General features: G+C 42.9%; 1 protein-coding gene across 2 annotated transcripts; it reads right to left on the bottom strand.

Moving 5' to 3' along the window:
• Positions 1 to 6,122: 6,122 nt before the first annotated feature.
• Positions 6,123 to 20,335, bottom strand: LOC121870079 (probable cytochrome P450 49a1). Of its 2 annotated transcripts, none has more exons than XM_042371856.1 (10): positions 20,069 to 20,335; positions 14,697 to 15,003; positions 13,839 to 14,082; positions 13,116 to 13,232; positions 12,296 to 12,372; positions 11,332 to 11,521; positions 11,056 to 11,221; positions 7,269 to 7,438; positions 6,737 to 6,813; positions 6,123 to 6,155 (listed from the first exon to the last, which is right to left on the bottom strand). In XM_042371856.1, exons 2-10 carry the CDS (start codon positions 14,983 to 14,985, stop codon positions 6,139 to 6,141), a joined length of 1,347 nt encoding a protein of 448 aa, XP_042227790.1. In that variant the 5' UTR covers positions 14,986 to 15,003; positions 20,069 to 20,335; the 3' UTR covers positions 6,123 to 6,138. The 2 variants fall into 2 exon arrangements, with proteins under 2 accessions (XP_042227790.1, XP_042227788.1); XM_042371854.1 differs by lacking the exon at positions 20,069 to 20,335 and adding an exon at positions 19,777 to 19,923.
• Between the last annotated feature and the right edge of the window lie 4,904 nt (positions 20,336 to 25,239).

Here is a 25,239-nt window from a genome sequence, read left to right as displayed (position 1 = left end):
GTTGCTCAGCCAAGTTCTTGTCGGGATGTTTTTTAAGATCAATTCATTAGTAGTGGTTCTTCTAGGTTGTCAGAATGTTTTTTAAATAGTTAATTTGCCACGTACTGTTACCCTAACATTATAAATCAGCCCGGTATGAACTGTCCTAAACGAAGTTGCCGGTAAGCATGGAAAGAAAAAATCGTAGTTCAAAAATAAAGTTCAGGGTTGTTGACTGCCAGACGGCTAAATGCTCCCCATTATAAAATCCCAGTCTGGTGACTGAAGTCCAAACCAGTTTGCGCTAAGGAAAGAAAAATCCCACGAAATGTTGAAGTTGTTGACTTGCTGTCACTAGTCAATTTCTAACATTAGTAAACTGTCTGAGGAACGGCCCGGGAGGTCTGCTGCCGTCACCATGTCGAAAAAGAAAAAGTTTTATGTGTTTGAAGGTTGTTGACCGTCTGGGTGAGAGGAGTCACCCGATTTTCAAAACGCAGTTTGTTGTCCAGAGATAAAATAGGGTTTTGAAGAGAGCCCCAGAAACATGGTTTTGGTGTTGAAAAGAAGAGGAATGTTATAAGCAGGACTATAAGACCAGATGTAACGGTAGAAATTCTGGAGGTAAATTGCAACCTGGATATGTAACGGCAGAACTTTGGTTGGATATGTCGTGAGTCATTGGTTTATGTGTTGTTAAAAGAACAGGGTTGTAGCGCTGATGAACGAAAGCGATAAAGGCCCTTATGCAATATATTGTACTTAATAAGAATTGATGGGGTAAAGTATAGGTGATCAGAGATTCAGTATGAAAAGTTATACTCCCCATAATTTTCTTTCTGAACATTCAATACCGAACTAGCAGGATTGTAAACGGCAATCCGATGCATATGGTAGCGGAGACGCCTCGTGGAAATTTAATTCTCCTTATGTTTTGTGTGTTTGATTGGCACACTGTTCACGAACTATTAGATGTTGAAAATGTATGTACACTCACAGTTAGTGCCTGTACATTTCAAAAAGAACCTTGGGAGGAAGGCTATGTATCAAAAAATAATTGTCATCCCTAAAAAAAATCATCTAATCTCAGAGCCACCATAACATCCAAATGCAGCGCTTATAGAACCCCAGAAACAGGAAACATTGAGAAATAACAACCCACCTACTCAAGGTTCCTGAACCGTACTGCACCCCAGGCAGTTAACATCATACCAAGTGTGTATTCATAGCATTAAAGATCACCCAGGTATATAAGATGAACGTTGTCCAGTTGGGACACGAGACCAGGGCACCATAAGACTAAGTGCACAGGCTAATGTCCCACTATTTACAACTGTGAGCGTGGCCAACTCAACTCAACAGATATCAATGAAAATACATGAAAATGATCGGAAAAAAGGGATAAATGTATCAGAACCATGAGGTTGACAGGATCTAGAAACTATACTGGAAAAAATATCTTGTATGCGTCTATATGAATTTAATACACCTAGAACCTCACGTGACATATACCCACGACAGGCACAGTGATCGAAATTGATATCTGTACAAATCGTGCATGCGTGAGAGAGACCATTACAGTTTACCAAGTTGACACAACCCCGCCAGATCATTCGGCTTTTTCTCAAGGCGCGCTGCTACCCGCCCCAGATGCCCAAGTTGATATTAAAACCGGCATTTAAACCCACCAGCAAACCGCACCTGACTTAGTGTATAAGTTAGATTAATGCTGTTTATAAGAAATGAGTTAACACCGCATGTCCAGAGGAAACCATAAGAAACAAAAAAATTGAGGATTGAAACTGTAGGCCTATGCTGACGAAAGCGCGGAAGCCCGGTCTTTCCGTTCTGCCGCCAACACAGGTCAAGTTCTAGCGGGCCATATCCCGCCCCACAACTAAGCGATAACAACAGCACTACGTTTAAAGCTTTGCCGGATATATATGGAGAGATGCGCCAGGATGGACAACGCCCGTCAGGCATTAATGCTTAGTCTTTCCCGTTCCGCCGTCAACACAGGTGCCACGTGGTTAGGGTATCATGCCCAGCCATCTCCTGAGCACAAACAGGTGGGGAATTAATCACCACTAAGCCTCCACTATGAACCGGTGGACTCCGCACCACCCAACATGATTAGTCACAACCAAGGAGATCAGAAACTGCGGTCGTCACTTGACGACCTATATACCAGGTAAAAATAGTACTAGTATGTTCTATCAAGCTCGTCTCACCCACCGAGGGCAAGTGAACGACAGGGCCCTGGTGTAGACCCAAAAGCCACAAGAGCTCACATTTGCATAAAAGGAGTAACATATGTGTTGCGATGGTGCTACATGTATGATAAACCGACGAAGCTACAAGCACACCAGTGAACAGTCTGACACATAGGACATAGTGAAGAACGACCGAGATAATGCGCTCACCATTATGTGCAAAATAAGTGGTTGGATGATCACGCCAGTAATGTAGAGTCAGGGCCCAGTTAGGTAAACTTAAACCCAATGTTCTTCTGAGAAAGGCCAGTTCATGTTTTTTAACAGTGTTTTATACAGAAATAAATCGAAGACACAATATGGTTTCACCCTTTACCCATAACGATCTGATCAATGGAAAACCTAACCCAACGCCCAGTTCACCTCAACAAGCCACTACCAACCAGAGCTAACAAGGTCCAGAGGGGTCTTGTAAAGCAACCAGAAATTAGATTAGAGTTATCTCCTTAGATTTAGTGACCCAGATCTGGCAGTAATATATATATATATATATATATATATATATATATATATATATATATATATATATACTGTTAATGAAACATTAATGTTCTACGATCACAATTCAACCTGCCACATGATATTTTATTTACCAATCCGTCCTCTCATCTTCTCTCTGAGTACACATTTTCAGTAACAGGTACGCAAGAAAATTGGGACTGAGAATAATAGGAAGTGGTATATTGAACTCATCATATTTACTGAGACGACGCCAAGTTTATTGCACTTTTGTTGCAAACAAATTGATTATAAGACCATTTTTATGAGGATAGTGCCAACACATTTCTTCCTATACCCAAAAATTTTCAAAAACATTTAGATAAACACCAAGAACCTCCAACCTCAAAAGGGAATAAGTAAACTACATTTTTTATGCATAAATAACATAATTATCATAACCATGTAAATTGAATATAGCTTCAATGTATATATGTAGATTATGCTTTCCAGACACTACAAAAAACTATAGACAACCAACAGAATACAAACATTATAGTGAATTAGAACATCATCATATTACTCGTAGTACACTGCACATTACCGGACGATCGAGGTCAACGCTGACGCTCTATCACAGGAACTCTTGGATTTGTCAAAAAAAGAAGTCTAAAGTGATTCAATGGCCTCGTACTTTACTCCACGTTGTAACTTGGAAAATAGCTGAAAAAAGCAAAAAATATCAGTGTTATTTGGAGACACGACAAAAATACTTAGCTGGATGGCAAGAACAACAGGCCAAAATGATGTTACCACCCACACCCACCAAAACCACACCCCCACACCAAAAACCAACCCCCACAACAAAACCCCATCTTCGCCCTGATACCTCCCCTAGCTATGAAGATCACACTCTCTCGCCCTGATATACCTAGCTCAAACCACACCCCCCAACCACAAAAACCAACAAAACATGAAGATCACATCTCTCCCCTGATACTCCCAGTATAAAGACTCACATCTCCCCTGATACCCTAGCTGGAAACAACCCCCAAACCCAGAAGACTCACATCTCTCGCCCTGATACCCTCAGCTAAACTCCAAGTATCTCTGCCCACCACACAAACCCAACCCTGCCAAATCCCCTAACTATAAAGACTCACATCTCTCGCCCTGATACTCCCTAGCTACGCAAGATCACACCTCCCTCTCCTGATACCACCCTAGCTATAAAGACTACATCTTCGCCCTGATATCACACAAAAACCACACCCCACAACCCCTGCTAAGACTCACATCTCTGCCCCTGATACTCCCCTAGCTATAGAAGACTACATCTCTCGCCCTGATACTGCCCTAGCTAAGATCATCTCGCCCTGATACTCGCCCCTCAGCATGAAGACTCACATCTCTCGCCCTGATACTCCCCTAGCAGAAGACTCACATCTCCTCGCCTGATATCTCTAGCTATGAAGACTCACATCTCGCCCTGACAACTCCTAGCCATGAAGATCACATCTCGCCCTGATACTCCCCAGCTATGAGGACTCAATATCTCTCCCCTGATACCCCCCTAGCTATAAGACTCATCTCTCGCCTGATACTCCCATGAAGACTCATCTCTCGCCTGATACCTCAGCTATAAAGCTCACATCTCGCCCCTGATACCGCCCTAGCTATAAAGACTCACATTCTCGCCTGATACTCCAGCTATAAAGACTCACATCTTCGCCCTGATACTCCCCAGCTATGAAGACTCACATCTCTCGCCTGATACCCTAGCTATGAAGACTCACATCTCTCGCCCTGATACTCCCCTAGCTATGAAGACTCACATCTCTCGCCCTGATACTCTCTATGAAGACTCACATCTCTCGCCCTGATATCCCCTAGCTGCATAAAGACTCACATCTCTCGCCTGATACTCTAGCTATAAAGACTCGCATCTCTCGCCTGATATTTCAGCTATAAAGATCGCATCTCGCCTGATATCCTCAAGCTAAGAGATCACATCTTCGCCCTGATACTCCCCTAGCTATAAAGACTCACATCTTCGCCCTGATACCCCTAGCTATAAAGACTCATCCCGCCTGATACTCCCCTAGCTATAAGACTCACATCTCTCCCCTGATACCCTCTCTAGCTATAAGACTCACATCTCTCGCCCTGATACTCCCCAGCTATGAAGACTCACATCTCTCGCCCTGATACTCCCTAGCTATGAAGACTCACATCTCTCGCCCTGATACTCCCCTAGCTAAGACTCACATCTCGCCCTGATACTCCCCTAGCTATAAAGACTACATCTCTCCCTGATATCTCTAGCTATGAAGACTCACATCTCGCCCTGATACTCCCCCAGCTATGAAGACTCACATCTTTGCCCTGATACTCCCCTAGCTATAAAGACTCACATCTCGCCCTGATACTCTAGCTATAAAGACTCGCATCTTCGCCCTGATACTCCCCTAGCTATAAAGACTCACATCTTCTCGCCCTGATACTCCCCTAGCTATGAAGACTCACATCTCTCGCCCTGATACTCCCCTAGCTATGAAGACTCACATCTCGCCCGATACCCCTAGCTATGAAGACTCACATCTCTCGCCCTGATACTCCCCTAGCTATGAAGACTCACATCTTCGCCCTGATACTCCCCTAGCTATGAAGACTCACATCTCGCCCTGATATTCCCCAGCTATGAAGACTCATTCGCCCTGATACTCGCCCTAGCTATAAAGATCACATCTCGCCCTGATACTCCCCCTAGCTATAAAGACTCGCATCTCTCGCCCTGATACTGCCCTAGCTATAAAGACTCACATCTTCGCCCTGATACTCCCCTAGCTATGAAGACCACATCTCTCGCCCTGATACTGCCCCAGCTATGAAGACTCACATCTCTGCCCTGATACTCCCCCTAGCTATAAGACTACATCTCTCGCCCTGATACTCCCCTAGCTATGAAGACTCACATCTCGCCCTGATACTCCCCTAGCTATGAAGACTCACATCTCTCGCCCTGATACTCCTCAGCTATGAAGACTCACATCTCTCGCCCTGATACTCCCCTAGCTATGAAGACTCACATTCTCTCGCCCTGATACTCCTCTAGCTATGAAGACTCACATCTCTCGCCCTGATACTCCCCTAGCTATGAAGACTCACATCTTCGCCCTGATACTCCCTAGCTTAAAGACTCGCATCTTCTCGCCCTGATACTCCCCTAGCTATGAAGACTCATCTCTCGCTCTGATAATTCACCTAGCTAGCAAGATACAGATCTCTTGTTCAGCCAGTCCTTCCCCACACACATACGGGTGCCCACAGAGAAGGGGATGGAAGCATAAGCGATGGTGACTTGATCCGGATGGTTCCTCAACCAACGCTCTGGCAAGAACTCAGAAGACCTGGGGAAGTAGGACTCTGCTTGATGCTTCACTTAAACTCATGAACACGGTTGTCTGAAAAAGAATAAGTATCTCTTATGACCTGCTCTCAAGGTCATTAGACAGGATAGTCAATGTTCAAACTAAATATCTTAAGAGCAAAACGGGGGTGTTATAGTCATGTGTTAATGTCTGCCTGGTTCTGCAATACTGTTTTCATTAATTACTATTACAGTGTATCATATTTTTTACAATCATGACCTGCATCCATGGAAAATTCGACCCCCACGCTTATTTCACCGTGAGGTTAACCACACTAACCAAAGCTACCCTAAACCTCCCACACACGTGAACACTTGCTCCATAAAGTACCTATGCGATTTTGTGAGAGACAATATGACACAACGCATGAAGGCTTTTGACAACCCTACCGAGACAACAGGAGTCGATGTGTTCATTTAGAATTCATTTGACCCTCCGTTAAGATACTTTTTGGAGCAATACACATGTTTGTATACAATTATGTACCGATATGTGTGTGTATATGTCTATGCACTGATGAGTGTATATGTAGTTTCCATATACGTTGTTTATATACAGTATGTGATTCATATAAGTGTATGCATGTATGATATACACTGGTACAGTAATAACTCACCTGTGGCACTGAGTACCCGTTGAGGCAGATGTCATGCTGGGTTTGCCGGTTAAGAATTGACGTCAACGGACACATCCTGGAAACATATATGGATACATTATTGTTTTACGAGTCTTTCACGCTAATAGAGATATGATGATAAGCCTTAAAAAAAAACATAGTACTTTTGTAGTTCATTATGTCATTCCACGAAACTGTTTCTCTCGTAATGTTCACGTATCACATGTAAGTGTTTGTTTCAATTCCAAGTTCTTATGGAAATTCTCTTTTGGTGTCAATTTATCCTTGTCTCCACTGTACCTATGTTATTCTCACCCTCTTCACCTCTTTCATTCTTTACCTTCATTCTATTTTTTCTTTCTCTCTTCCCTTCCTTCTTCACTATATATCCTTCCCCCTCCCACACTCTTCCCTCTCCCACACTCCCCCTCCCCACACTCCTCCCTCTCCCACACTCCACCTCTCCCCACCTCTCCTCCCCTCCCACATTCTCCCCCTCCCACACCTCCTCCCTCTCCCACACTCCCTCACCTGAGACTCTCCTTAATACAGGCTTTGGTGTATCTAAGCTTGTCCAGGTGTTGTGGTGTGAGGGGGTAGCTACCATCCCCCAGTACCTGGTCCAACTCCTCCTGTAACAGCGATTGCTTCTCCGGGTTGATCGCCAGGTGGTACAAGATGAAGACAGTGGTCAGTGACGACTGTGTGGGAGGGGAAGCCAGATAATGTCTCAGTGTTTGGGGAGCACAGGATAATTTTAGTCACCTTAACTAATTTCACCTTATAAAATCCTAACTTAATCTAACTTAACCTTACCTAATCTAATCTAGCCTATCCCCTTAATTAACGTTTAGGTGTTCAATCGACAGGTGAGGCAAGCTAAGGGGGGGGTCTAACTCTCATGATCTGTTTTGTAAAGTAATTGTTCTCATGTAAATAAATAGAATAAAAAAACATGAATATAGAGAATAGGATCAAAAGTACATACGAGTTATGGATCTAATTTACAGTGTTGAGTGATGGCAGGAGACGGGTGAGTGAGGAGGGAGGGAGGGAGGGAGGGAGGAGGAGGAGGAGGAGGAGGAGGAGGAGGAGGAGGAGGAGGAGGTCCGGGACGTGAAAGTGTATAAAGGGTAACAAAGAGAAGGTGGGGGGGTCTACGAGAGAGGGAGGATTATGACGTCAGGGATAAAAGACCAATTAATATGATTCTAGAGGTTAAGTGACAGGATACATCTTACTCACATCATCAACTCATAAAGAAGCATTACAATTCATCAGTAAAATCCTAAGAATAGTTTAGTCCTCAAATTTTACGTATAGTTTTTCCTGGCATGCTTTAATTAAATACAAAATAAATTTACCAAAGTATTGATATATCGGTAGATCAGTTGTATGGAGGGAAAGTTACTAAATTTAAGCCAACTTCGTGGAAATTTACAGTCTACCAAAAACCAAGTGACGTATGGTTTCTGGTCTGTTCAAGAGGTGTAAGATCTGACCTCATTGTTTCATAAGAACATAAGAATGGAGGAAACTGCAGCAGGCCTATTGACCCATACTTGGCAGTCCCGTTTATACGCAACCCCTATTGCTCATATAAGCATCCAACCTATGTTTGAAGCTATCCAGCGTATTCGAGTTAATGATGATATTTGGTAGCTTGTTCCAGTCATCCACTACTCTCTTTCCAAACCAGTGTTTACCTATTTCACGCAGAAATCTAAATTTGTTTAATTTAAAACCATTGTTACGAGTTCGCTCCTGGTTGGATAGTTTGAGTACCTTTGTAATGTCCCCTTTGTTTAACCCTGACTTCCATTTATACACCTCTATCATGTCGCCCCTCACTCTACGTCTCTCGAGGGAGTGCAAATTAAGATGCTTTAACCTGTCTCAGTACTCAAGGTTCCTAATGCCGGGGATTAGTCTTGTCATTCTCCTCTGGATTCTTTCCAAGGATTCTATATCCATTCTGTAATACGGTGACCAGAACTGAACTGCGTAATCCAGGTAAGGTCTCACAAGCGCCAGATATAATTTTAAGATGACCTCGCTAGTCTTGTAACTAACACTCCTTTGTATGAACCCAAGTACTATATTAGCCTTGTTACGAGCACAAACACATTGTTTACTTGGCTTAAGATTCCTACTTATCATTACTCCTAAATCTCTCTCGCAGTCGGATTCCACAATGGCATCGTTGTTCATCTGGTAACTGGTTTCCCTGTTTACATCTCCTATACTGAGTACTTTACATTTGTCCACATTGAATTTCATCTGCCATTTTTCCGACCATTCGAAATTTTTTTTTAGATCTTCCTGTAGTTTTGCAGAGTCCTCGTCAGATTTAATTACACGTCCTATTTTAGTGTCATCATCAAATTTACTTATGTTGCCGTCTATGCCGATATCTATATCGTTTATGTATATAATAAATAATAATGGTCCAAGTACTGAGCCTTGGGGAACTCCACTAGTGACGTTGCCCCAATGCGATTTAATGACGTTTATGCTCACTCACTGTTTCCTGTCCCGTAACCACGCCCTAATCCATTTAAGGATATTACCTTTGATGCCATGCGCTTCTACCTTTCTATTAGTCTTTCGTGGGGGACTCTGTCGAAGGCTTTGCTAAAGTCGAGATATACCACATCATAATTGTGCCCCTCGTCCACCGATTCGAAAACTGATGAAAAGAATGTTAATAGATTAGTTAGACATGAACGCCCGCTTGTGAAGCCATGTTGGGAATCATTGATCAGCTTGTGCTTCTCCAGGTGGTTTCGAATAGAGTTTGAAATGATTGATTCTAGTAATTTGCCTACTATTGATGTTAGACTGATTGGGCGGTAGTTAGAGGATAGTGATCTATCCCCCTTCTTGAAAATCGGTATTACATTCGCTATCCTCCAGGATTCTGGTACTACACCTGTTTTTAATGACATGTTAAACAACTTTGTTAAGGGCATACTAAGCTCTTCCTTACATTCCTTTAATACTCTGGCAAATATCTCATCGGGACCAGGTGACTTATTAGGCTTCAGTTTGTCTATTTGCTTATTAACATCGTTACTAGTCACTACTATCTCGCTTAATTTGTTTTCTTCACTATCTCTGAATAGAGTCGGTGCCTCGGGTATCATGTTTAAATTTTCGGTGGTGAAAACTGTTGAAAAATATTTATTCAGATTATTGCTCATTTCTCCGTCGTTATCAGTTAGCCCACCGGTATCTGAAGGTATTGGTCCAATCTTATCTCGTGTTTTAGTTTGATAAATTTGGTAGAATCCTTTGGGGTTTGTCTTCGCCTCCCTTGCTATCTTCAGTTCATTATTCCTCTTTGCTTTTCTTATCTCGGTCTTAACCCTACCGGCCAATACCTTATAATACTCCCGGAGGTAAATTTCGCCACGGCTTATCCTTCTACCTATAGCCTTCCTTTGGCCAATAATGTTCTTTAAATAATTATTACTCCGATGATTAATTTTTCCCTACCGTCGATTAATTCTATCCAAATTGTTTCTGTATTCTGCTCAGTTTTTATTTCCTTATTTATTTCACACTTCAGATTATCCCTGACATAGATTGCTACTCCGCCTCCTTTCCTGGTCTGCCTATCGGTATGGAACAATTTGTTTCGAAACTACTCAGGCAATGACCTATGCTTGTTGTGTGAAGTCATTATAGTGGGACCTATAATTAATGGGCATTATTTTACCAACTTTGAAGATTCGATTCCCACGAGGTTTGGGGACAGGTGTGAGAAAGTACACCTGACACTGGTATATCATTAAGGTCTACACATACGTGATTGGTTAATGTGAGGTAAACTTTTACTCGTACAAGGTCAACATTAAAAAATATCAATGGTAAAGTAAGTTAGGAAGTTACTGGCGAAGGAGGATCTAAAGTTTATTCTTACAAGTTCTACCTGAAAGCAAAATTTGATCCCACCAACAATGTGAATATAACACAATGTACACTGAACCTTCTTTATCCAAGGAAGTAATGTGGCTGGTTCTGTCTCTACAGTCTTTACATTCATAACTGTAAATTTGGACACTCATTTACAGCTGGTTGGACTGACAGTAGTAAGGGATCGAACCAGTTTACCTTAGGACAGGAGGTAGTTGTTATATCTACATGGCCAGTGCACCCAATTTCTATGCAGATTAGATTAAGGATCAAATTTCCGTACTAGAAAAGTGAATAATTGTGCAAGTTTTACCAAAATACGTCAAAGGTCAGAGAGGGTGAAAACAATCAGTTAGTCAAGACAGATTCCAAGTCAGAGGGAAAATTGCTTAAGTGTTACCGTATCGATTCCACCCGTCAAGAGGTCGACCAGAAAGATGACGACATCCTGGAACGAGAGTCCAGGAGTTGCGAGGAGGGACTCCAGGAAGTTTAACTTTGTGTCGTCGTTTGGCTCACGAGCTTCCAGGTCTTTCTTAGTTTGGATCATCGTCTTCATGGCAACACTTTAGGTAGAGAGTGTGAGATCATTACATGGTATAGGGTATATCTAATGGAGTATGGTATTTAATCTGTGCTAGCCTTAGATATATAGACACAAAATACGGCAACTTACTGAAGAAGGACATCGTGATGTCGTTTCAGCTGCCTGAGGTTTGGAGAGTTGAATAATCTCCACCATTGGAAGCCGTACTCACAGTCACTTATCCCGTTAAGCATGCCCACCGAGGCTTCAATGATACGCTGACCCTCCTCGTTGTTGTCCAGACAACCTACCCTTCTGTTGAGGACCACCAGACACAGGGCTGATGCCACGGAGCATTAGAAGGTAAGAATCAGGCCTACATAAACCTTATATAGGCCTTCATAAAATCTATAATATGTCTATGTGAACCCTATAAAAGCCTACTAAAACCCTATATAGCCCCACATAAACCCTGTTTAGCTCCAAATAAACCGTAAATAGTCCGACCTAAACTCAATACAGCCCTACATCAACAATATTTTGACCTAAATAAAAATTGTACAAACATAAATAAACCTTATATAAGCCTACATTGAACCTATATAGGCCTATATACAATTTCTACGAGCCTACATACAACTAATATAGGCCTAAATACAACTTTATAGTCCTTAATACAATTTATATAGGCCTACATATAACCTATATAGGCTTATATACATCTCAAGAAACCGAAAATGGTCTAAGTCTTATATTTGACAATTGAAATTAAGTGTTAAATTCGTCTCTAAACAAATTAAAAATTTCACTTTATTTTTATCATTGTTGAGGACGAATTGCTCAATTGCACTATGGAGGAGGAGGAAGATTATCAGGAATTGGACATAAATATACAAAAATATAAATGCACAATTCACCATAATAAAATTAATGTGTGTGTGTCTGTGGACCATTACACCCAGTCACAAGACAATGGCCACGATCTCCGAGCATTAGTATATTTCTTTATGACATTTGTCTCTGTCTAATAACTTAACACAAACATCAAGTGAGGACTCTGTCAACACAAACATCAAGGAATATATAATAAAGAACCAGCACAAGAAACACTCACATTCCAGTGCCCACTTAAATAACTCATGCAGTAAATCCTCTGGAAGTTCTCTCTTGTGGTCCCTCTGATCAGCTAACCTGTTGAAATAATAATAATAATAATAATAATAATAATAATAATAATAAAAACCCGGTAATAATAATAATAATAACCCGGTTTTAATAATAATAATAATAACCCGGTAATAATAATAATAATAATAACCCGGTAATAATAATAATAATAATAATAACCCGGTAATAATAATAATAATAACCCGGTAATAATAATAATAATAACCCGGTAATAATAATATTGGAACATCTCGCCGACCCATGATAGGAATACCTTCTAATCAATCAATATTTGGGAGCTAGGAATACTGACCTCAGTTTAGCATACTTAACCTCTTCTCCTCCTTGTCTTCCTCGTTACTCTGACCACTTGTGTCTGTGTGGTTCTCATCAAGTCTATAGTACTATCTCGGTAATATCTAGCATAAGTGACTTTTCAGCCTTAAGTGTCTCATCTGCTCTTAACATTTTACCCTTATCATTCAACAACTACTGTAACTGTGATCGTTTTATTACTTGTTGCAACAATGATCATAACTACCAGTGTTTACCTCTATTGTAACTTCCCCCCCAAAAAATGATCCATGAGTTGTATTAATTTTATTATAATTTTGATACGTATATTACATACACTGGAGCACACACTACAGTATTTATTTGTTCAGGAGTGAAAAACCTTATAGTTAACACCATAGGCTAAGAGTAACCTTACAAGTTCCATGTACATCATCTTACACTGTTCCCCCTCCCCTCAATTCAACACTTACTTGACGATGAATTCATTGGCCACCTCTTCCATCCTGGGCAGGTAAGAGTTGACGATACTGGGCTTCATGATGTGAGTCTGTACCCTGCTCCTCACTCTCCACCATTCTTCTCCATTTCTGTTGATGCGTGGGGCTGCGTTAGTCATCAACCCAATAACTGACAAACCACACACACACATATATATAGCGAAACTGTTGCCCAACTAACAACACTACTCTTTGATTGGAACTCGGTGACCCCTGCACCTCACATCCCCGCCAGCCTACTAGAGCCGGCGGAATTAATGTTTTTAATCAAAATATGACAACGTAACGTCAGAAGTCTGCGGGCTCATACAAGGTTTTCTTCATCTCACTCCGTAACTCCTACATCACGGCTAAGCGATCTTTATCTGTTTTATCTCTATCGTCTAGGGACTGTATAAGCGTCATGTGCTCCTTAGGTGACTTCTGTACTGTTGCCATTGTACCTTATTCTTTACGCACCCCTTACTAGTGATACCATGTCCTTCCGTATGCACTTACCTGAGCGCCATTACACAGGACCATTACGTGAATTTATCTTATTCTAGTAACTATTTTGCTTTTTACTACTTAAAATTCTTGTATATGTATTTTTACTGGGTGTAGAGCCGGCGTATTGTCATGAACCGGCTTATTCTGGTGGGATACCCAAATATTCAACCACACAAATAAACAAACATTTAAGAAAATACCACACACTCGACAAAAATGCCCATGCAATTTTTCTGAAAGAAGTTGTCTTCGTTCAGCTCACGAACTCTCCTAAGGGAATCGAAGAACGGTCTGACGGGGTTTTTCGACGTCTCCTTGATGAGCCTCTCAAAGTCCTGAGGATTCGAGATGTAGACTATGATGCCGAGGCCTGGTACAACTATCCTGAAGATCGGCCCGTACTCCTCAAAGTACCTTTCCATGAGCCGTGGCAGACGATTCGCATCAAAAGCTGTGGGAGAAACTTACATAAAAACACTATCTGAAGGGGAAACTAAAACACACTGTAATAAGAAGGCAGAGAGATTTGGTTTTGTGTTTACAACTCTTGTCAAATATACGAGTAAATGCTCCACATTAGTCACACCAGCCATCCTCTCCCCAGGTAGATAAACGGCTGCGTGATGTAGGTTAGGTTACAACTAGGTATGATTAAGTTAAACTAGGTTAGATCAGTTAGGTTAGGCTAGGATAGGTTAGAGCTAGGATAGGCAAGGCTAAACTAGGTTGAGTTAGAGTAGGGTTAGACTAACTTAGAGTTAGGGGCAAAGTTGTACCAGGTTGAGTGAGGCCCGTGGGCCAGAATAGGATTTAGACTACAGTAAGTTCGTTAAGGTTAAGAGTGTTAAGAGTTAGGTTAGGTTAAGAATAGGTATGGCTAATTAGGTTAGGTTAATAGTAAGTTAGGTATGATTAGGTCTCAGTTAGGTTTGAGTTAAATTACGTTAAGTCTGGTTACATCAAGGCCTCTTTCACACGCGAGTTTTTAATTTTTTTTGTCGCGCTATTAAAAAAAATCATCTGAAAGAGGCCTAAGCCGTTAGGTCAGGCCCACTTGCTTCCTACCTGGATTAGTGGCCATGGACGGAAGAGAACCCAGAAGAGGCCACGACCTAGGACCAGGAATCTCGGAGAACGGTCGCAGATATGTCTCCTCAATCATGGAGGCCTTGGTTGAACAGCCAGCAACCCACCTCAGCGACGACAGGCCGTAGCGATGCGGACTGGAAGACACGCTGTTTGTTGTCCAGGAGCGGGTAGGGTGTGTGCTGAGGATGGTAGTGAGCGTCCACGGAAAAGCGGAGTACCTGCGTCGAGCTATTGTCCATAACACATTCTCCATCCTGACACCCATGTTCTTCTCTCTCTATCTCTGAAAAGATTACGTAACTAAAGCTGGATTCACAGTGAACAAACAAGACAAAACTGTTTGGCCAAGACCAGGTAAAACGTGTTGACTGGCGCTGGGAGACCACACTGAACAAACAAGGCAAGACAGAACTTGGTCAGTCAGTTCCTTTCACTGTATCTGAGCCCTAGGAAGGTCACCTTTGGGTCTGACACCAGCTACTGTGTATACATGTTAATAAAATATAAAATACTGTACTTACCAGAAACATTCCTCTATTGCTGTCCTCCTACGTAGAGAAATAGCCCGCCTCTGTCTCTCATTCTCCTCGTGGACATATGCTACTAAAGGAGCAGCATTTATCAGTACTACATTTTCGGGTTGAGTAGACAACCTGCTGTCATTTAGAGACTTTCCAACATAAGACTTCAAACACATCCAACGAAGCCCGTGTTGACGTCAGTGCTCGAGGTTTCTGGACGCGGGGACAGCAAGCCTTCTTCGACATCAGGATTTTTTATCCCATGGCCGCATGTCACCGCAACTTAGCTCTCGATGCTGCACACAGGAGGAACGAGAACGATAAGATAAGGGCATAGGGGAGAGAATTCAGAACGTTGATCAATGCAGCTTCACTCCTGGGGGGATGGAACCAAGTGCAAGATGTTTCTACGCCAGACTCGCGGAGGTGATCTCCGGACAGAAGCAGCAGCCCAGAAGCTACGTTACAGCCTGGATGAGAAGTCGACTCTTTCTCTCTCCTTCGGTCAGCTTTGCTTTGCCTCAGGGGAACGAGAGCTTCTGCCCCAAAGCCGACAACTGCTGCAGATATTGACTATGAGGCTACAGTCACTGAATGCCGCATAGTCCTAAGGCTCAACTAATTCAACACAGCTAGGATAGCTACTTATGTATTAGGAGACTTAATATTAAGGTAATAAAATGGTGGCGAAGGTGTGGCTATTGGGGGAGGCTGGAGGCCACGTTAAAAAAAAAAATTCTTGTACGCTACCCACACTTTGGTGGGTGCTAAATCCCATTGTTCTCAACGCACATCAATGTCTCCATACCACAAGCTATAGCGTGTCCTGCGAGACACAAGTACCACTGTATTAGTGTCTGACCCTTCAAATAAAGATGACTACTGACCTACCTTACTGTTTTGTGAAGATTATTGCCTTATCAGATACCAATGCTCAAGTTACTACGATAACCCAGTGAGACCCTTCGCTTGCAGTATAACGTCATTGAGATGTACAGTACAGTACGCTACGGAATGCTGTCATTATATAAGTCAAGATTACACAAAAAAAAGTAGTGGTGGAATTTATTTTCTAATATCTGGAAATTGCCAGTAGCTGATGCCTTTGGATTTTACCAGCATGTTAACTTTATTATAAATATTACTGATTTACACTTCAGGAGAGATGCACTGTAGTCCAAGCTAGGGTTAAAGTTGAACAAGGTAGTTAACGAGGGAGGCAGGACGCGTTGTATCACCGAGAAAGGTTGTTCGATATGAGAAAATAAATCACCTCGCAACTGGCTCACCCGACAGGTGTTGTGTGCGTGTGTATGAATAACTCAACACTGAAGAAAATACTAAACAAGGCATACAACGATGTGTCCCACAACACAAGGCATACAACGATGTGTCCCACAACACAAGGTATACAACGATGTGTCCCACAACACAAGGCATACGGCGATGTGTCCCACTACACAAGGCATACAACGATGTGTTCCACTACACAAGGCATACAACGATGTGTCCCACTACACAAGGCATACGGCGATGTGTTCCGCTACACAAGGCATACAACGATGTGTTCCACTACACAAGGCATACAACGATGTGTCCCACTACACAAGGCATACGGCGATGTGTTTCGCTACACAAGGCATACAACGATGTGTTCCACTATACAAGGCATACAACGATGTGTCCCACTACACAAGTCATACAACGATGTGTCCCACTACACAAGGCATACAACGATGTGTCCCACTATACAAGGCATACAACGATGCGTCCCACTACACAAGGCAAATAACGATGTGTCCTACAACACAAGGCATACAATGATGTATCCCATTACACAAGGCATACGGTGTTTTCCACTACACAAGGCATACAACGATGTGTCCCACTACACAAGGCATACAACGATATTCCACTACACAAGTCATACAACGATGTGTCCCACTACACAAGGCATACGGCGATGTGTTCCACTACACAAGGCATACAACGATGTGTCCCACTATACAAGGCATACAACGATGTGTTCCACTACACAAGGCATACAACGATATGTTGCACTATACAAGGCATACAACAATGTGTTCCACTGTACAAGGCATACATCGATGTGTTCCACTACACAAGGCATACAACGATGTGTTCCACTACACAAGGCATACAACGATGTGTTCCACTATACAAGGCATACAACGATGTGTTCCACTATACAAGGCATACATCGATGTGTCCCACTACACAAGGCATACAACGATGTGTTCCACTATACAAGGCATACAACGATGTGTTCCACTGTGCAAGGCATACATCGATGTGTCCCACTACACAAGGCATTAAAACAGCTGCATTAATGATGGCCACTTACAAAGTGAGATCGTTTTTTGTTCACCAATTTGGATGACAATGTTCTCTTGTCACTCACTTAATTTGCTAAGTAATTTGGCAACTCTGGACTTATGAATCACTCCCGTAATCAAAGTAGAGAGGAAATGTACAGGAACCATAACACGACCTCACGTGTCGCCAATCGCCCCGTGGCTGAGACAGTTCCTGCCACTTGCTCGTTACCTGACATGAAAACTACATCAGTGGCGAACAGACTACTGGCCAAGCAGGTTATATCTCGCCAAAAGTCCGAGTGCTGTTCATGGGTTCCGTTAAAGTATGTATTAGATGTAAAACATACGATGTCATCGCAGATACACTGAGTAACTCCAGAAGTTGAAACAGGAAAACACACTAACACTGCAAGCAGCAGGACCAGACTCTAGACCTGCACCTCAGCGAGGCAAAATCTTCTGATCCCGAGGTACTACGTGACCCTGACGATGAGGGCAAAGCTGTCCTGTGACCAGGCGAAGGTCGTCAGACTGTATCCAATCAAATGCCCTTCACCCAAGCAGCTTAACCTCCTTGCCCTAAGGAAGTTTTTTTACTCCTTAGGAATCAGGGGGGTGACAAGGGTCGTCCGCAGACCAGTAAGTGGTGGCCGTATGGTCACCTTCGTGGAATGGGGACAGGCCCAGCATGTAGCCAACATAAAAGAATTTAACGGGATTAAGATTCAAGTAGAAGCTTATACAGAGGATAACTTGGTGTTGGGAGTAATCTCTCACACCAATATAGATCATCTTGAGAAAGAAGAGTCGGCCGAGCTGACCGGAGACCAGTTCACAATAGTACGGAAGCTGACCAGAATAACTGCACTGGTTGGTTATCCAAAGCATCTACCAAGCACCGTACTGCCATCTGGCAGGGAAGTGCCGAGCTCGTGAGGTCTGTGCACTTGCGCAACACCCGTGCACCAGCATACAAACTGCTTGGCGGCCGACAAGTGATGCATAGCTCCTCCTCTTACCGGGAGTGTCCCAAATGAAGGGAGGAGTGTAAGGTGGCTAAACTGCGCAGCAAGAAACAACTGAGCTACAAGGAGGCTCTCCTTGTAGTAAAGACAGAGGAAAAGATGACTCAAGACCCAAACAAGACAGTAGAAAAGAAACCAGAACCAAACAAGACAGAAGAAAAGAAAAACAAGAAACCTAAAAAGCCAGATACAATAACAATAAGAGTTCCAGAGTTTGTCGACATATACGAGTACAGTATACCTGAACAAGAACAGGAATTGAAAAACAAAAATAACAAAAGGAAGAACTCAAAAGAAAATAACGAAGGAAAAAAACAGCTTCGGCCGAAATAGCCGTAAGTCGAAGTGGCCAGAAATCCCCTAAAATGGAAAAAAAAGCAGCAGATTCCGATAGTAAGGAAGAGGAGAAAATAGAGATGCAGACAGTACATCTGACAACGCTGGTATTCCCGACCTATTACAGGCTAATGCAAAGCATATAAAGCACAAATATAGTATACAGCACTGTAGCCACGATTACTAGAATAACTGTTTATTACCAACTTAAAATATTGAAACCTTTCATCATCTCTGTAACACACTGTGTTTTAATATACCTCCTGAAGGTTACTAGTGTGCCCTGAAGAATGCAGTGATGGCTAGGGAAACACTGTGTAACACTGAGTCCGTTTATTGTGGATGAGAGAAATACAAGTGGTGACTCGCGTGTGCCATGCGCGGATCACACAGTCAGACTGAGGCGCCTTGCCATATGGCAGCCTCGGGGCAATGTTGCCACATAACACGTGCAGTGGTGCCACGTGATAATATATATAAATGCTACTCGGCACAGTAGCTTATGTACAGGGTTGCTACTTGGCACAGTAGCTTATGTACAGGGTTGCTACTTGGCACAGTAGCTTATATACATAACCTACAACCTCAACTTAAGTTCTTATCTGTGGTGATTTATATCATAAGAGTGTAATATTTTTGTTGCCTCATCATTAAGCCTTAGCGTGTCGCCTCCTCGCTATGGTATAATTTCGACAATGATGCAGGAGATTTTTCATTGGTATGTTGTGCGACTTAATATACAACACGCCCCTCGTTATTAGCTCAAATATTACTGCTGTACGTCTTCTGTTGTACTACTAAGACTGCAAACGATAATGACAATTTATAACCTTACCTTGGATGATATCCAGTGTAGAAAACAGGAAATGAAGTAGTTTAATGGCAAACAAAACTGCCACAAGTGTTACTGGTACAACGGACGGGAGCGAACTGAAATCCTATACTCAAGACGTGACTGACGGAGATGGGAGCACTGATGTAAGTGTTGCCAAATGTAGATGATGAAAATTAGCTAGATTGGCTTATAAAATCCGCTAGAAATCCGCTAAACACAATACTATTCACGTAGCCTACACAAAAACAAATGTTGTTAAAAAGTAAATATGCAAATGTCGTTAAGTACTCACCACTTAATTCAGCGAAAAAAAAAATTCAGTCCTCTTCCTCTTCAGCCTCTATAGACACAGGCACTGACGAAGAGCTTGGACCAGCTTCTGAAGCTTGTGATGATGTTGATCTGTGTGCTGCTATTGTACCTATTTGCTTGACCATTTTTTTTGGCAGTTCATATGAATGGCAACATTTTCCAACTCTTCTGAGTCCACTTTTCACGGGAATAATAACACTAACTGAACTTGTATTCAACCGATTTCTGAGCTTTGATTTAACAATATTTAGCTGGCTAAGTAGTCTCTATGTCAGTATTGGAGTGAGGGAGGCAGAGTACACTGATAGCTAATCAACAAAGGTCCCAAGGTCCTTGTGATTATATAAACCTTAAGCCAAAATTTTACTGTTGACGTATTCTCGTATCATTCAACAAATGTTAAATTGCGTCACTGATTGTCAATTCGGCCAATTTGTTGTGGATGGTACCCAAAAAGTTCAACTATCTCCAATATTGGCTCCTTCACAACTCTGAGAGATTCCACAACTTGAAGACAGAAAATTTTTCCTCGAAATTTTGAAGTTTTCAGCAAGTTTGTTTTGTAACTCATTACAAAGCCTGGTAACACAAGATATGTAGCGTTGGCGAAGATTGCGCTTTGCCTCTTCTGTTAGCTTTGAGTCGGTTCAAGTCTTTCAAATTCGTATCCTAGAAATGCCCTGGGGTCAATGTGAGAAGTCATTTTAGAGGTTAAAGGATCTGCTCTTGCCGTAGGAATAATCACTTTCTTACTTCTTACACGGATGAGATTTGAGAGGTCATACACAAGTTTAGTGGGATCAGTATTTTCACCCCAAAACGCATTCATAGTTCGCTGAACATCTTGCAGGACTGGGTACAAAAAATGCATGTACAATATGTTAATGGTGTCACTGTACATATTGAACATTTCAGCACTGTAACACTTCTCTGGTGATATATTCAGTCAAATAGTAATACAAGTTCACATTGCTTCAGCATATACATAGTCAGTACAAGTAGACAATGGTAAACAGTAAGTTAGTTAATTGAACCTAGGACAGTCCCCGGGCGGACGGGTCCTGTATGAACGGTTTTGAAACCAACGAACGTATATCGGACAGCAGAGGGACTGAGTTGGGTTGTTGGTTACTCATTTCAGAGGGACAGAATTTACGTTTTAATGCTAATTAGTAGGGCCCGGATAGTTATGCATTTGCATATTTCATATGCAAATGCATATTTTGCGTGATTTCTATGATAAGTGCATATTACCTAGATAACTGCATATAAATGCATATTTTGGTAAAATATTCATCTGGCAGTATCTCTTTGTTGCCACTGAATGAGCACACGTGGTACTGGGAGGTGAGGTGAGGTGTGGTTAGGTGAAGTGAGGTGAGGTCACGTCGCTTTAATCTGTCGTTTCCACACCTGGTCATGACTCATTGGACTAGTGAGTTAGTCAGTCAGGAGCAGTGCTGCTGTGTGGAGCTACTCTCTTCTGCTGCTCGTGAAAATGCCGAAAGTACAAAGAAACCAAAATGAAGTGCTGAGATCATATGTAAAGGAATTTGATGCATTTACTACTGATGGAAGTGTACTGTTTTGTAAATATTGTGAAGCACCAGTGACAGCGAGCAAGAAATTTCAAGTCCAACAACACCTTAAAACAAGCAAGCACATCCGACTCGAAGCTGTTTAAGTCCAATAGTGCACAAAAGGAGCAACAACTACTTCTTGCATGTTCCAGTAAGTCAGGGCCTGATCGTTCCCAGTTCAACGCAGATTTGTGCAAGGCATTTGTTTCAGCGGATATTCCATTGCATAAACTGAATAACAAGTGCCTAAAGTCATTCCTGGAACAGTATACTGGATGCTATTATTGACGAGACGGTACAGCCACTCACTATGTCAGACCTCCTATGTATGAAACATGCACCAATCGTCTCGTGTGATGTAGAAAGGGTGTTCTCAGAATATAAAGCTATGCTGACAGACAACAGGCGGGGTTTTAACTTTGAGAACTTACGCCACCATGTCATCATCAAATGCAACCACAATCTGTAATGTCTGAAAATATGTCAGTCTATAATGTAAATACATGTTCATATATATTTTTTGAAGCACTTTCACATATATACGTATATTGCTTAATAAACATTAACATTAGTTTATATTAACTATTTTGTTTCCGTATAACCTGCATTCTTGGCTTTATAAGTGACATTTTTAGTGCATATAAATGCACATTTCCCCCGTTTTAGTGCATATTTGCATGCATATTTCATGGTTTTTTAGTGCATAACTATCCGGGCCCTACTAATTAGTAACGTGTATACGAAATCCGCTAGAACTGTTGCCAAATCCAGTTAAAATGAGTTAGAAAATCCGCTATCCGCAAAAGCCATTCGAGGTTTGAAAGAGTAGTTTATTAGATTTAGCAGATTTTCCGCTGAGTTGGAAACACTGGCAGCCACTTCTGTGGCCCAGACCTTGGTAAGGCGCATTAGAACCTCCATCACGGGATAACGATAATTTAATATAGGAGTTAACCACCCCTCTGTTTTACAGAATCCTTGGCGTGGGAGGAGGGAGAGGCGGGTAGCAACTCGTCTACACGGGTTAAAGTCAACACAAACATTGCACTACGAGTACATATTTCACACTGTGGTTTAGAATAACTTTATTATAATTACAGACTTCAGGCTAATAGATTTGGCAGTTTAATTTATAAACTGGGCAATGTAAAAGTTTAAAATAGTCATAAATCAACAAAATATAGACATGCATAATCATTGGGTATGACTTTGCTTAGGAGATTGGTATTCCCGTATCCCCTGAGCAACGCTCTTGTGCATTATGCAGAAGACTCGACAGCAGCACCCTTATCCACTGCCTCCTAAGATGTCCCCATACACAACGCCTCCGTGACGCCTGCTGGACCACCACTCCACGACCCCTTGACGGACATTCGACATGCGCACCGTGAAACGTCAACAAAGGCTGTGAGTGAGCTCTCCCTACAATTCCCAATTCTGATGAATTTAGTGAGACGACTACCTTCAGTCTGTTTAGAGAACTAAAGTGGAGCCCAGTTGTAAGCACAGTGTCGCTTGTGAAATTTATAGTTGCTGGACTTCGACAATGTTTTAGATAAAATATCTGGACTTTCTGCCTGGACCATCTGGTCGGTTGTTTTCGCATCTGTGCATGCGCAGTGCGAAGAGCGTGACGACGTATGACGTGGTAGTGACGTCGTTGCCTCTCCATCTCGCCTGTGACCGAGCACAAGCATTGCACAATGCCTGGGGAGAGTGGTGGGCAGAAACCTATGAAGGCTTTGGCTAAAGAAGAAAAGATTGCCCTACTGAACAACTTAGAAGACGACCTGAGGCTTTCAAGTAGTGAATCAGAAGCAGACAATCCGCGGCAAACAACAATAGAAGTGATAGACAATTTTCAAGAAGTGATTAGTAAGAAAGAAAAGAAGAGGAGGCGAGAGGAGGCGAAGAAAAGTGAAGGAAGTGACAGTGATGAGATCATGAATGATAGGAAGAAAAGGACGACACACAGAAGGAAGCAGAAAGAATTCAACTGGGAATAAAACACAGCAGGTCTTGACTGAATCCAACACCCTTCAAGAGTCAGGCCCCAGTGATTATGACAGTGACGGTAATGTTTCTATGGGAAACACTAGCCACAGTGGAAACAGCAATGCCATGGACCCTATCACCCTGCCCTCTGCCAAACAAACAAGTAAGCTGAATCTCCACTTTCCCAAGGACTCATTAAAATCTGTTGAGGATCGGTTTAATTGGATGATGAAGTACTGCAGACAGCATGGTCCCAACATTCAATTCCGACAAGGTAAGAACCGGAACTTTATCAAGTGTCAGACTCCTGAAGTCTATAAAACCCTTAGTACTGTTGGCTTTGACGGGGTTGTCCTAGTGGCCCCTCCAGCAGACGCTGATGAATGTTGCCGCATCCTAGTGAAACGATTCCCCCTATACGCTGACATCGAAGATGCACGTGACTTTAATTCTAATATACTCAGTATACGTCGACATTACCCGGGACACACTCCACAAGCTGCTGTTATTGTCAAGTGGAAGGGAAGGGTATGTCCAACCACTGTGGAAGCCCATCCAATCCGTCCACCACTTTATGCAGAACCCTATCATCCTGGGCCTGCATTTTGTGTTATCTGCTCTCATTGGGGTCACACCTTCACTGCCTGCTGCCGACGTGATCGTCCTAGATGTCGCTTCTGCTCACGTAACCACAACTCCGCCGCCTGTGCCCAGAAAATCAAAGACCACCTTAATAGGGGTGGTGTGGGCTATGTAGTTGAGCCCAGGTGCTGTAACTGTGGCGGCCGGCACAATGCTGACTCACGGCAGTGCCCCAGTCGCCCTTCTGTCCCAGGGGAGAGGCCTCCCCAAGGGCTGCGTCTACCACAACGCCCCCCTCAGTCTACTGGGTCACCTGCCCCTGCCTGGCTTCACCAGGCTGCGCCACAACAGCACCTACCATTCCCTAACTCAACCACTACTGAGCCTCCTCCCCGTCTCTACTCTGACGCTGTCAAGCCTTGTGCCGCCACCAGTGCCCCCCCACAACCCCTCTCCAGTGACATGACACAGATCATGTCCCTCTTCCAAGAATTTACCAGTCATGTTGAGAAACTCTTGGTTACACTCTGTACCGCCATCTCCGACCTACACCGCCAACTCCTGCCCTTTGCTGCCACCCAGTCACTCCCCTCTTTTGGTTTGACACAAGCTGGTAGTCCCCCTGTGAGCCCCCCCTGCTCACAGGTTGTGTGTACTGGGGCCCCCGAGCCAAGCCCTGCCTCATCTTTACGTCACGTGGTGCCTCAACCTGTCTACCCACCTCAAGCCTCGCCTGCTCCTGTGTCTGTGCTGTCTCCACCAGGGCTACCTATTGGACCTGAGGACTCCACCCCCGGCTACCCATACTCCACCGACATGCCGGCACCTAAGGCCCATCCGTCCACGTCAGGGGTAATCAGTCTAATACACCACAATGGATAGCAACGCTACAGGACTGCAGGTACTCACCTGGAACATAAACGGCTTGCAAAGCAAGTTTGGTGCCCTCAAAACCTACGTCTACACTGAAGACGTCGACGTGCTGTGCCTCCAA

This window comes from Homarus americanus, unplaced genomic scaffold (assembly GCF_018991925.1).
Source record: "Homarus americanus isolate GMGI-L3 unplaced genomic scaffold, GMGI_Hamer_2.0 scaffold27875, whole genome shotgun sequence".
NCBI lineage: Eukaryota > Metazoa > Arthropoda > Malacostraca > Decapoda > Nephropidae > Homarus > Homarus americanus.
The sequence above is the reverse complement of the archived record's forward strand: the minus strand, read 5'-3'. Positions and strand labels throughout refer to the sequence as shown.